We start from the raw sequence: 13,775 nt of genomic DNA, 5'->3' as shown, positions 1-13,775 counted from the left end.
ACAGGGGGAAGGGGTGGAGTGGGCGGGCTGAGGGTTGAGCCCCCCCAGTCATCCCTGGTGCTTGCAGAGTAGGGGAAGCTGCCGCTGCTGCGCAATGAGCTTCTCCAAGCCTACAGCACCTTCAGCCTCCTTGCCTGCCTCATCTCCAGTGCCAGTGGGCTGTGCCTGTGTAGGGTAAGGCAGAGGCACCTCCCAACTATAGTACTGTACTTTATGTACAGTATGTTTGTAAACACACAGCACATGCACACTATCCCCCCCCCCCCCCTCGGCATAGTATTAAATGGCTTGTTTAAAACTGTTTGTCTGGCAAAAAGAAGTTTCCCTGAAATCTAGCTCCCCTCCCCTTTACATTAATTCTTATGGGGAAATTGGATTCGCTTAACATCATTTCACTTAAAGTTGCATTTTTCAGAAACATAACTACAACATTAAGTGAGGAGTTACTGTACTTGCCATTGCTGATAAATTTTAGTTAAAAAGAAATAAAAGCCAAACAAGTTAATAAAACCTTCCACATTGTGTTTAGATGTTGAAGCAGCAAAATAATACAACCTTTTATACATCCTTAATAAATCATCTGTTTACAGTAAAACTCTTTTCTCTTTCCACTTTATATAACTAAATTTGAAACAATATTCAATTTAATACTGTTACCTGCTTTTCGATACCCTTGGATAATGAAAATTCAATCAAGTCTGATTCACTTTTACTCACAGGCAGTTTCACTTTCAGGTTCTGAACACTTCACCTGTTTAGGTTTTAAACTCTGCAAGGGGGTGTTTAAAATGCAACTTTCTTTTAGAGTTTTTAAAGCAGAGGTGGGCAAACTACAGCCCGTGGGACAGTCCTGCCTGGCCCTTGAGCTCCCGGCCATGGAGGCTAGCCCCCGACCCCTCCCTCGCAGCCACATCGTCATGAGGGCAGCGCTCTGGGCGACGGGGCTGCGCGCTCCTGCCGAGCAGCACGGCGGCATTTCTGGTTCCAGCCGGGCCGCCAGACATGCTGCTCTGAGCAGCATGGTAAGGGAACCAGGGAGGTTGGATAAGGGGAGGGGAGTCCCGGGGGGCAGTCAGGGGACAGGGAGCAGTTGGATGGAGCGGAGCTTCTGGGGGGTGGTCAGGGGACGGGGGGATAGATAAGTGTGGGAATCCCGGGGGCCTGTTGGGTGGCGGGGTGTGGACAGGGGTCAGAGGATGGGGAACAGGGGGTTGGATAGGCGTTGGGTCCTGAGAGGCCTGTCAAGGGGTGGGAGTGTGGATAGGGGTCAGAGCAGTCAGGGGACTGGGAGCAGGGTGGTTGGATAGGGGGTGGGGTCCTGGGGGCAGTTGGGGTGGGGGGGTCCCAGGAGGGGGTGGTTAGAGGACAAGGAGCGGGGGGGTGGGTGGATCAGGGTTCTGAGAGTGGCAGTTAGGGGGTGGGAAAGGTCAGAGGACAGGCTGTTTGGGGAGGCACAGTCTTCTCTACCCGGCCCTCCATACAATTTTGCAACCCCAATGTGGCCCTCAGGCCAAAAAGTTTTAAAAGGCACGTTGGTCTTGGATGCCAAGAGCTCCTTTCAAAAGTTTTCAGCCAAACTGAGACACCAATACAAAGATTACACAATCTTTCTAAAGACAGTTAAGCAGTTGCAGATATTGCCTTTGTTCCTAAAGCCCCCCCATCCCAATTTCTCTAGTTCTGCAGTCACAATTTCCTCTGTTTTTGCAATAGCTTGACACAGGAACAGGAGACACGAACTTAGGGTGACCAGATGTCCCGATTTTATAGGGACAGCCCCGATTTCTGGGTCTTTTTCTTATATAGGCTCCTATTACCCTCCACCCCCGTCCGGATTTTTCACACTTGCTGTCTGGTCACCCTACACGAACTGTAAAGATGCACAAGGCTCTATGTAAGTGCTGTCAAAGCCATAAACAAGAACGTTTGTTCTCGGCTCTCTTCCCATTAGTCGCGCTGGACTCAACAGCAGCGTTGTCCTCCCCAGGCGGAAGTCCTCCTCCTACACTGGCAGCGTCCCTTCACCCTCCGAAAGAAGCCGGAGCCGAGGCGAGGCGAGCTCAGGAGGCAGCGGGCCGTGCTCAGCGCGGGGAGCAGGCCACACCCGGGGCAAAGGCGCGTGGGTTGCGCAGCAGCCCCGGCCCCGCCCGCCCCCAGACACTTCCAGGAGATTAGCGCTGCCGAGAGCCCCGGGAGGAACGGGCCCTGCACGCAGCGGGGCAGGCGCCCGGCCCGAGGGCGAGAAAGGGCCTGCCCCGCGGGGCTGAGGTATGGGGAGGGGGCACTGCCCTGCCGGGTTCTCGTTACCTCCCCAGATGCCCAGGCTGAGCTGGGAGCTGTCCAGGTTCACCACGTAGTCGCCCAGGAACCGGTTCAGAACGTCCACGACCAGCGACTCGAAGACCATCCTGCCCCGGCCCGGGAGCCGCCGCTGCCTCGGGCCGCGCGCTCGCTCCCCTTCGCCTGCCCGGGCCTCTCAGACTAGAGGCGGCGGGGTCCCCACCCTGAGCAGCGAGTAGGAGCCGAACCGCGGCTACGGGCTCACCCCCTCCCCCGCAGACTCTCCCAACGGACCACACCTTCCGCGCACGCGCACAAGGAGCGGTCGTTCTCTCCTACCGCCACCTGACAGAGAGCAGAGCGCGTGACGCGATGGCGCGCGCTACTACCTAAACAGTAGCGGGGTGGCGTCTGGTGAGTGTGCGCGCGCTGTTGTTACCCTACACGCGACCGTTTATCCCATTGGAGGGGCTGCTCCGCCTGTGTCCCCTCCCCTGTTATGCCCTCATACAGCCTCTGTCCCTTCGCCACGCTGTGTGAAGTGGGGCAAGGACAAAGGTCCAGGGAGCCCTTGGCCCAGCTCACCCTGGAGGCAGAACCCAGCTTTCCACATTCTAATCCAGTGCTCTGTCCACTAGTCCTACTACACACCATATCCCTAAATGGCAACCGCCCTGTCTCCACCTACACCCATTGCACACCACCTCCACCTTCCCAAATACCCACCTCCTACCCTATGCCCACATACTGTCCTCTACTCGCCCTCTCTCTCTGTCCCCCAATTCCACCCACTGCACACCATGTCCACATGCCCTATGCCATCATACACCCCCAATCCCACGCACTAGACATCACATTTACAAATACTCCACCATCCATAATCCCCATCCCCGCAACTGACCCAGCACACATTCCTATCCCCCAATTCCACCCTATTATACCACATATCCACTATATCACCAAATAATCCACCACACCCCCCACTTCCCTAAATTCCACCCACTATACATCATGCATCCCCACTCCCCACAACACAAACACATCCAAATTCCTACACACACACACACCCATGGTGCCAAGTCTCAGAACCTGAGTCAATTATTTTTCCCCTCGGTATACTTAATCCACCTCCCCAAAAGGCAGTAACTAGATCAACAGAATTCTTCTGTCAACCTAGCACTGCCTGCACCTGGGATTAGGTCAGTATAGCTACATTTCTCAAGGGTGTGGATTTTTCATACCGTGAGAGACAGCTATACCAATCTATATTCCTAGTGTAGACCAGGCCTAGGAGTGATGATTTGCTAAACCAGCAGAATACACTTCTCTGCTAGCAGCAGGAAGAACAACATTGTTTTGTTGTCTGTTCCTGGAAAGAGTTTATTTTTATATACTAATCCCCAACAAGAACTGAAAGGAATTAGTTTTAAGTTCAAGTTCATGTTTCTCCTTGCTAAGAAAACAACGAAGTTTTGCACTTGTATTTTCCTTGTACAGTGGGGAAATTCATAAGCCTTTTCCTGCACCAATACAGTTTCACTATGGAAGCAGTTGTGTAGACAGTGTGTGGGTATTTTTACCACTATGTCATCTATCTGACCTTGCTCTGAGTAGGATTAGACACTTTCTATAGCCGTTTGTGTTATAAAAAGTGCCCGTTTTTGACATTGGGTGACAGCAATAGATTCAGGTAAACTGGTTCTAAACAGTACAGCTGCAAATGTAGGCAACAGAGGCATGGTTGAGCCATGCCAAACACAAACCCACCTGAAACCAGTGTGTATGTCACTCAGCATGGCTCAGCTGTGCCTCTGCTGCCACTATCTATGCTTTGACAGCTACGCTGCTATTTATACTCATGCTGACTTGATGAGAGTTAGTGAGAGTATGTATAATAAGCAGGGGACTTGCTACCCTAGTTCACTGTGTAGACATAGCCTCAGACACATCCATTCTCCACACCTTATCTTCTTTTTTTTTTTTTACCACGTGCACTTGCAAATAAGGGAGTGGGTGTGCAGGAGACATTACACTTACAACTGTTCAAAGTGGAATAGTATGCCTAATTGCATTCACAGATGAACTTGTACTGGAGAGCAAGAACCTTGTGCATTCTGCTATGCCCAACACAATGACTTTCAAGATCAAAGCTTTAATAGGATGTAAATGTTATCTTGATTTTACATAATAATCTGTATGTACATTTGTGGATATTACATACTATGGGAAAATCTGTTTCTAAATCATTGTATAAATATATCTGCACTATTTGAAGGAATAATAAATGTTTAACAATTTCTTTTGTTAACTTTATTTTGATAGATTAAATCCTGAAGGCCTTACAGGTTTTATTAAATTCTTACTCATTAATATTCCCATTTCCATATAAATTATTATATTTAATTTGTAATCCCCATTTTGTAATTTTGCTGTCACAAATTAATTGTAGATGTTACAAATTAATTAATTCCAACAGGCAATACTTTTCTGCCCGAGATTGTGTCAACTACAATGGTAGTTTCTTTGTTAAGAACCTTAATTTTAAGTGACATCACTCCATCAAAAAAAAAACCATTAAAAATAGGAAATGTGCTGTTTTTTGATTACTGTATTTTGCTGTTTTTGGATATTCCCAAGGATAAGGGATATAACCATACTTTAGGTTACAGTCTCATCATAGAGGTTCTTAGCTACAATCACACCTAAGGGATGCATTACCTGAATTATATTCAGTAGCTAGCAAGAATATGCTTCTTTTGTCAAGCTCTTGTCTATGTTCTCATTTTGCAATCTTTCCTGACACCAAAAATTAAAAGAAAATGCTGGAGGGGTAAATGGTTTAGGGCATGAAATTGTAGTCTTTATCAAAGATTGGGGGTTGTTGTCTGTAGCCAGACATTCTTCTGTAGAGGATGCGGAGTTCTTTCCCAAAGATATCTTGGCTGCTAATTTGGAGACATCACTTGAAAAGCTATCTTGATTAAATAATGAAGATTCTAAAAGTGACCTTGTCAATAATGGAGAACTGAATAGAGATTGTTTCACAGTCAGAAATACTTTATTTTAAGGCTATCTTTCAAGCATTAGGGTTTGTCTACACTTGAAATAGTGCAGTCACTATTTCAGAGCCAAATAGTGTGTCACTGTAGCACTTCAGTCAAGAGACTACCTATGCCAACAGGCAGGGTTCTCCTATGGGTGTAGGTCAGGGGTTGGCAACCTTTCAGAAGTGGTGTGCCGAGTCTTCATTTATTCACTCTAATTTAAGGTTTCGCATGCCAGTAATACATTTTAATGTTTTTAGAAGGTCTCTTTCTATAAGTCTATAATATATAACTAAACTACTATTGTATGTAAAGTAAATAAGGTTTTTAAAATGATTAAGAAGCTTCATTTAAAATTAAATAAAAATGCAGAGCCATCCGATGGTGGCCAGGACCCGGGCAGCATGAGTGCCACTGAAAATCAGCTCGCGTGCCACCTTTGGCATGCGTGCCATAGGTTGCCTACCCCTGGTGTAGGTAATCCACCTCCCCAACCATGAATCTAGCACTGTCTACAACAGAAATTAGATAAATTTAACTATGTTGCTCAGAGATGTGAATTTTTTTTTAATACCCCAGAGCAACTTAGTTATACCAACCTAATTTCCTAGTGTAGACTAGGCCTTAGTTGTTCCATGTGGATTTAAAGAGAATGTTTTTGTAAGTAGTTGCTTGAAACAGGTTTCATACGCATTTGCTTTAAGGTATCTTCCCTTTATAGTTTTACTGTTTTTAACATCTATGTAGAATAAAGATTCCTTTCTTCTAATACACAGACTTTCCAGGAACGCACAAATAGCATGCACTAAAAAATGACGTGCACATAACAAATACAGTTCATTATCTGATTTGTCTTCTGTAATTATGTCTTCTACAGACTCAAAGTGCATTCGGAAGTTTGGAAACCCTACCAAATCCTCGTTGCTTTTGCTTTTACTGATGCTCTTGGTTTCAAAATTGAGAAGTGGTTTGGGTTTGGGTTTTTTTGGTGGGGGGAGGGCGCGTTGGAGGGATGACATTGGCTATTATTTTCATTAACAGACTATTTGTTTGGGGGTGAAATGCTTGTTGGTACTCCTGTCACTTTTAGGACAATTCTTTTCTTTTTACTTCTTTCTTATCTTTAAATAATGTTCATCGTGAATAACCTATTTTTAGTTAATTAACTATCCACATAAATTCAAATTGTAAAATTCAAAGTAAGTGTTTGATTAAAAGTATATGCAAAAATATCAGCCAATGAGTTGTTTGCATACTGTTCAATGTTAATGGTAATTTCTATGGTCATGTAAATCATTTAATATTGTTTTTGCCTTCTGAGTGAGTGAAACATTTTAAGTAGAACTGATTAATAGCTGATAATTAATATAAAATTAACATTCTTGCTGGTATGTTAATATCCTTGTTCATGGGTAAATATGGGTATTTATACAAAGAACAGCCATGCTTCAAACATTAGCATAAAACCCATTGATACAAATGTTTGTGAACACCATATTAAAAGGCACATGAACATGGTTAAACTTAGCAAGCATACATTGAACAAATATTTGAGTGCACAGTGTTGCAATATACAAGATTTCTTTGAGTCATATCACCTCTATAATACATATATTGTTGATAGAACTATTTTAAACTAAATATTTGACTTGTATTTGTGATATATCTTATATAACTCTCAGTTAGCATGGGTGTTACATCTCCTATGCTTGAATATTAAAAATGTTTTCTCAGAATAGGCAATTTATCTTCTCTCTTTTTATCTGTTTGTTACCACATACCTATAAGAACTCAACACAGGTCACATTTGTATAACTGCAGATGAACTCATGCTGATCCATTAATTCTGAATAGTCCAAATCTAGTTCAAGCTAGCCAAAAAAATCCCTAAAAATAAAAATCAAGACCCTCTCCTATCATCAGAGTTTTTTTTAAATGGAATACAGTACTTAAATAAAGATTCTTATCTTATGAGGAGGTCAATACCGACAGTCCACAAGGAGCTGGAAGCTCTCCTTCATTGAGAACAGCCTTGAAGGACAGCCTCCACCAGACTCTGGCTATTAGAGCTGATCAGAACATTTTCAATTAAATGTATTTTGTTAAAATATGCCATTTCATCAAAGTAAAAACGTTTCACAGAGCTGTATCTGTTTCAATGACGTTTTCATCTGGAAGGTTTTTCTGGGTCCAGGGCTGCCCGGACACTTTTGAACGAACACGAACACACACACACACAACTTGACCTTTTTTAGCTGAAATTGGATGTTTCAACAAAATTCCATTTCACAAATGGGTTTGAAGGTTTTATTTTTGTTTCAGTGCAGAACAAAAACAAAATGTTGAAACCTCAGAAGTTGCCACAAAATGGAACAGTCATCCTCTGGGCAGCTCTACAGGCTACATTAGGCCAGAAAGTCAAGATCAGGACCAGTTCTGAATTTGCTTCAGGCTGAAAATCATTTTGCCTCCATCCATCCACATAGAACACAGTTTTAGTGGTTGATTGAGTTGAGATTGACATACAAAGTTAAGTCTTGCCCTGGGCTAGTCTCAATATTAGTCTCAGCTTTCCAAAATCCCAGTGCCTGGTTCTCAAAATGTTTCATTCTGTGGACCACCACCAAAGGCTCCACAAACTGTACATGATCCATGGATCATAGTTTGAGAACAGTTGCCTCATGGATCATAGTTTGAGAACAGTTGCCTCAACACAATGCATTTTGAATAACCAAGAAGTCTTGTGTTGGTATTTATAACCCAGTAGGTAAGCTGCTGCTTAGTTTATCAGCTACATCCACTAGTTACTGGATCACTGACCTCTCACATTAGCCGTTTTTGTGGCTAATTGATCAGACATTTCAACTGAATTTGATGTGGAGATTATGATTGCAAGTGGAGTGATCTGGGAATGAGGAAGCCATAGTACAATTTAGGATGCAGCATTTATTCTTAGAAAGGCTATTATGTATTTCAAGGTGGAAGAAGAGACTGGAAAGGGAAAAAAGGAGACATTTAACTTAGACCTTGGGCACCATGATGATTAATATTGTCCTGGCTATTAAACGCAACTGTCTGAAATGGGCCATCTTGATTATCACTACAAAATTTTTTCCTCCTCCTGATAATAGCTCATCTTAATTAATTAGCCTCTTAGAGTTGGTATGGCAACTTACACCTTTTCATGTTCTCTGTATGTGAATATATATCTTCTTACTATATGTTCCATTCTATGCATCTGATGATGTGGGCTGTAGCCCACGAAAGCTTATGCTCAAATAAATGTGTTAGTCTCTAAAGTGCCACAAGTATTCCTGTTCTTTTTGCGGATACAGGCTAACACGGCTGCTACTCTGAAACCTTTGAAACACTGAGACCTTTTATCCTTTCAAACTATCCCCAGTCCTAACCTCTAACTGTTGTTTTTACAATCAAATTCCTAGGAATATGGACACTAGGTATCACCACTAATCTTAGCATAAGGGCAGACATATACAGCACATGGAAACAAAAGATACTTTCTGAAGATGGTCAAAATGTAATCAGGAGTATAGGAAACATAGCACTCTCTCTTCACAGCTCTGTTTAAAATTAGCAACTACCAGTCACTAAGCACTGTTTAGGCTGCAGATGACAACACCTGACTCCCAACCAGCCTACAGTAACCAAATGTCTTCCTCCATCTGAATTCAGAAGTAGTATCAGAGTTATTGTAATTGATCCTAACACCAGTAAAGTCAGTGGAAGTTTTGTCATTGACTTCAGTGGGAGCACCATCACGGGCATAATGTGGGCAGTTGTGAATGCCAGAAAATACAGATGTTCCATGTTTACATGCATCCGACGAAGTGGGTATTCACCCACGAAAGCTCATGCTCCCAAACGTCTGTTAGTCTATAAGGTGCCACAAGACTCTTTGCTGCTTTTACAGATCCAGACTAACACGGCTATCCCTCTGATACTTGACATGTTTGAGCTGACAGGTTCAAACAAGTGAAATAAAACATTAATAAAATGTGATTGTTACTTAGCTTTTGACTAATATATTTTAAATGTAGCCACAGTAGGGTGACCAGACGTCCCATTTTAAAAGGGACAGTCCTGTATTTAAGCCCTCCTGCAGGTTTCCTGACTTTTTCTTAAAAACAGGCAAATTGTCCCATATTTTCTGTTCCCCCTTCCCATCAGTACTGGTGGGTCCTGCTGCTGGCCAGATCCCTGCTTGCCAGCCGCCCGCCCACCAGCAGTGAGCGGGAGGGTATACAGTGGCTGACAATGGGTGTGAGTGTACAAGGCTGGTGGTGGGGCAAAGATGGACCAGCAGGGGGAGTGGCCACCCCTGCATGTTTCATCACACAGTCCCCACTGTGTGCCGGCTCTCAGCCAGCAGGGCTCCGACCCCCGTCCTGTTTCCTGCCAGCACTGAGTGCAGGTGAGTGCAGGTAGGCGCCAGGCAGCAGCGTTACATGTCATCTCTGCTTCCCACCCATCAGCCCTTTATATGCTCCTCCTCTCACTGTCCTCTCCATGCTTTGCCCCTTCACCCCTCTAGCCCTGCTACTCCTCCATATCCCCTATAGTGACCAGGTGACCTTGGCAGCTCCAGTCAGCAGCACTGACCGGGCCGTTAAAAGTCCAGTTGGTGGTGCTGCAGCTCTAAGGCAGGCTAGTCCCTACCTGTCCTGGCACCGTACTACGCCCCGGAAGCAGCCAGCAGCAGGTCGGGTCCTAGGCAGTGGGGACCATGGAGCTCCTGCACTGCCCCCGCCCTGAGCAGTGACTCTGCACTCCCATTGACTGAGAACCAGACAATGGGAGCTGGCTGAGAGGTGGTGCCTGCAGGCAAGAGCCTCCTGGCCCCCCGACCTAGGACTCGGACCTGCTTGTTGCTTCCAGGGCACGCACAGCACGGTGCCAAGACAGGCAAGCAGCCTGCCTTAGCCCCACTGCACCACTGACTGGGAGCCGACCGAGGTAAGCCTGTGCCCCGAGCCCCAAACCCTGAGCTCCCCCCAAACCCAGAGCACCCTCCTGCACCCCAAACCCCTCATCCCCGGCCCCACCCTAGAGCCTGCACCCCCAGCCCAGAGCCCTGACCCCCTCCTGCACCCCAACCCCATGTCCCAGCCCAGACCCCCCTCCCGTACTCCAAATCCCTCAACTCTACTCCTCAAGCCTGGAGCCCCCTCCTGCACTCCAAACTCCTCATCCCCAGAGCCCACACCACGAGACAGAGCCCTCACCCCTCCCGTACCCCAACTCCCTGCCCCAGCCCAGAGCCCCCTCCCGCACCCTGAACCCTTCATTTCTGGTCCCGCCCCAGAGCCTGCACCCCCAATTAGAGCCCTCACCCCCTTCCGCATCCCAACCGTTTCTCCCAGCCCAGTGAAAGTGAGTGAGGGTCGGGGAGAGCGAGCTGCTGAGGGAGGGGGAATGTAGTGAAAGGGGGTAGGGCCTCGGGGAAAGGGCAGTGCTAAGGTGTTCAGTTTTGTGCAACTAGAAAGTTGCCAATCCTAATATCCCCCCGGCGAGGTGCATCCCACTCCCAGCACTTTACGGAGAACCAGCCTCTGGCCTGGAATGTTGAGCTCACCGACAGCCTGGCCAGCAGGCTCCTTCCTTCTCCCAGGTGCCCCAGGAAAGTCCAAGACCCTCTGGCCTGGGGCGCTGGCCAGGAGGAGCCAAGCCCTGCATGTGCCAAAGCCCCGCACAGCACTAGCATGGGGAAGCCTCTCCGCCTCTCAGTTAAGCTCTGGAGTTGGGGGCTGGGGAGTGATTTCCGGCCTGTTCATGCTCCGAATCTGCAGGGTCCACAGAAGACCCCCAGGCAGGGGCTTAGCACCTCCTCACCCCTCCCCCATGCCGTGGGTCCTGCCCCCAGGGAGCATGGGGCTGTTCTGTCCCCTAGGCACCCTCCTCTGCTGAGCCACCACCTCTCTGGCCAGGTAAAGTGAAGCCCCTGCAGTCAGGTTCCCTGCCTGGGCCCTGGTGCACAATGCATCCTTAGGGCTTAACCCCTTCCTGCCCATCAGGGGTGGCTCCAGGCCCCAGCACACCAAGCGCATGCTTGGGGCAGCAAGCTGTGGGGGGCGCTCTGCCGGCGTCGCGAGGGCGGCAGGCAGGCTGCCTTCAGCGGCTTGCCTGTGGAGGGTCCGCTGGTCCCGCAGCTTCGGCGGACCTCCCGCATACGTGCCAGTGGAGGGTCTGCTGGTCCCGCAGCTTCAGAGGGAAGCCGCGGGACCAGAGGACCCTCCACAGGCAAGCCACCGAAGGCAGCCTGCCTACCGTGCTTGGGGCGGCAAAATGCCTAGAGCCGCCTCTGCTGCAGCCGGAGGCGTCTGGTTTATGTCAGTGGTCAGCAGTAGCCTGGAGGTGTTAGCTGCCTTTCGACACTGCCGGCAGGAAGGGACAAGCTGCTTTCAGCCATGGGGGGGGGGGGGGCCGGGGAAGAGAGGAGAGATGAGCTTTACAAAGACACAGGCCAGATCATCCCTCTCTCCCTCCTGTCCCCCGCCCACAGCTGGAAGCAGCTCCCATCCCTTCCCGCCCACACAGTGCAGAAAGGCTGTGCTGCTGGCCACATTCTGGTGTGAATCCTGGCAGGAATCTGCGGAGGGGGGGATGTGACCCTGCGTGCCCCCCTGTGTTGCCTCAGGAAGACGCGGTGCCAGGTACCAGGAGAGGTGGGTCCATCCCAGGGGGCTGAGCTAAGCATGGAGGGCAGAAATAGGGTGACCAGATAGAAAGTGTGAGAAATCAGGATGCGGGTGGGGGGTTATAGGCACCTATATAAGAAAAAGCCCCAATATTGGGACTGTCCCTACAGAATCAGGACATCTGGTCACCCTAGGTGGAGAGTGGTGGACAGGGAGGGTCAGGTAGGTCAGTCACACACACACACACACAGGAGAAGTGTACAGGAGTGAGTGAGTGTGTCACCTCTCCCCCTGTGTATGGAGGGGTAGGGCGGGGTCTGTGTCACTCCTCCCCGTGTGAACCTTAAAGATAAGCAGGTAAATAAAAAGAATCCAACTACACAGTATTTCTTTTTAAACAGGGCTCAATCATCTTGATGTTAATTTGAATGTTTGTACTGCGTAGTTCTGATGGATTGCCTGGTAATTTTACCAGGTGTCCCGTATTCAGCATATGGAAATATGGTCACCCTAAAACACAGTGATGCAGATACTAACAAAAATGATCAGCGAAGTGAACCTATACCAGCTAGTAGGTGCAACCTGAATCCATTTTTAACAAGGATTATAGCTGGATTTTTGTCCATATTTAACAATCACATTGCTTAATCCCTGGGCCATTCTTCTCATTTCACCAGCAAATTATGCAGCAGAACATTTTCCCTATATGTCTAATGGAAATTCATAATCCTTATCCACTGTACAACTAATAAGGCCCATTAACTAACTTCATATTATGCTTAGTACCACTGTGTTCACTATCCTCTTGTAGGGCATTTTGTTTTGCCCATGCTCAATGAGAGTTATGTCCGTGCCAAGTTTCAAACTTCCATTGTATTTGTATCCCAGTTCAAAAAAGTGTAATTAGAATTATTTTCAAATGTGAAAAGTTTTTTTTCCCCCATTCTCTTATAACACAAACAGCTGTTGGGAATTAATTCAAACATTTAAAAAAAAAAAAAACCACCCTTGGCCAGGGTGAAGCATGGTAAATTTAATCTCAAAATGGTAAATTACAAGTATGGCAAAACACAAGCTTATAATAGAAACTGTTTTACAACCTTAATTTTAGTGAAGCCTCTTGGGGCTAAAATAGTAAGCAGGACAGCTCCTGTTTTTCCTCACAAGATTTCAAGAAACAGAGTAATTGAACTATTTAGCTATTCATTTCAAGGAAATTTTGAGTTCATTGAATTGAAAATCTTCTGGTTTAGCTGATAGAGATGGCACCATCTAGTGGACATACATCAGATTTCAGGAACTAGTATTAAATTGTTTAAATCCAGACAATATTATAATTTTACTTTTTTTTATTTCCACATAAGTATGATTATAAATTATTATTAATAATTAGTTATTATTTTGTATAACTTTTTAAAGTAAAATAAATGTCTTTACATCAATGGAACAATGCACAGGAGTAAAGTTAAGCATATGCAATATTTACACAGCCAAGTGGAAGTAGCCCTTGGAAAATACCCTTTGAAGAAGTGACAGTTCTTTTTTTGACTTAGCTAGTGGAACAATTCTATATCACCTTCCCCTTTATGGCCTCAGTATGGGGCATGAAGGGGTAGACAGGGTATGTTGCTGGAGTGCAATACTTTCCAGCTATTTTTAGCTCTTCGGGGCCCATAGGAGGCCATGTACAGTCTCAGAATAAATTAGAGCAATTCTGAGTCTTATTGCTACTTTTGCCCCACATTATTTACATTGACCCTTGTGTTTCCCCATCTATATCATGTGGTGTGGAGGG

General features: G+C 46.5%; 1 protein-coding gene across 3 annotated transcripts in view; it reads right to left on the bottom strand.

The window, feature by feature from the left end:
• The window catches only part of VPS13A (vacuolar protein sorting 13 homolog A), a 303,373-nt gene extending 300,819 nt beyond the window's left edge, over positions 1–2,554 (bottom strand). For 2 of the 3 annotated variants that reach the window (XM_039545242.1, XM_039545240.1), the window contains exon 1: positions 2,308–2,407. In XM_039545242.1, the coding sequence (XP_039401176.1) occupies positions 2,308–2,407 (100 nt within the window). Of the gene's footprint in view, positions 1–2,307 lie in introns of all 3 variants that reach the window. The other variant, XM_039545239.1, reaches the window with a different exon arrangement.
• Positions 2,555–13,775: the final 11,221 nt, after the last annotated feature.

Source organism: Mauremys reevesii, linkage group 6 (assembly GCF_016161935.1).
Source record: "Mauremys reevesii isolate NIE-2019 linkage group 6, ASM1616193v1, whole genome shotgun sequence".
Classification (NCBI taxonomy): Eukaryota; Metazoa; Chordata; order Testudines; family Geoemydidae; genus Mauremys; species Mauremys reevesii.
This window is presented reverse-complemented; position numbering and strand designations above follow the sequence as displayed.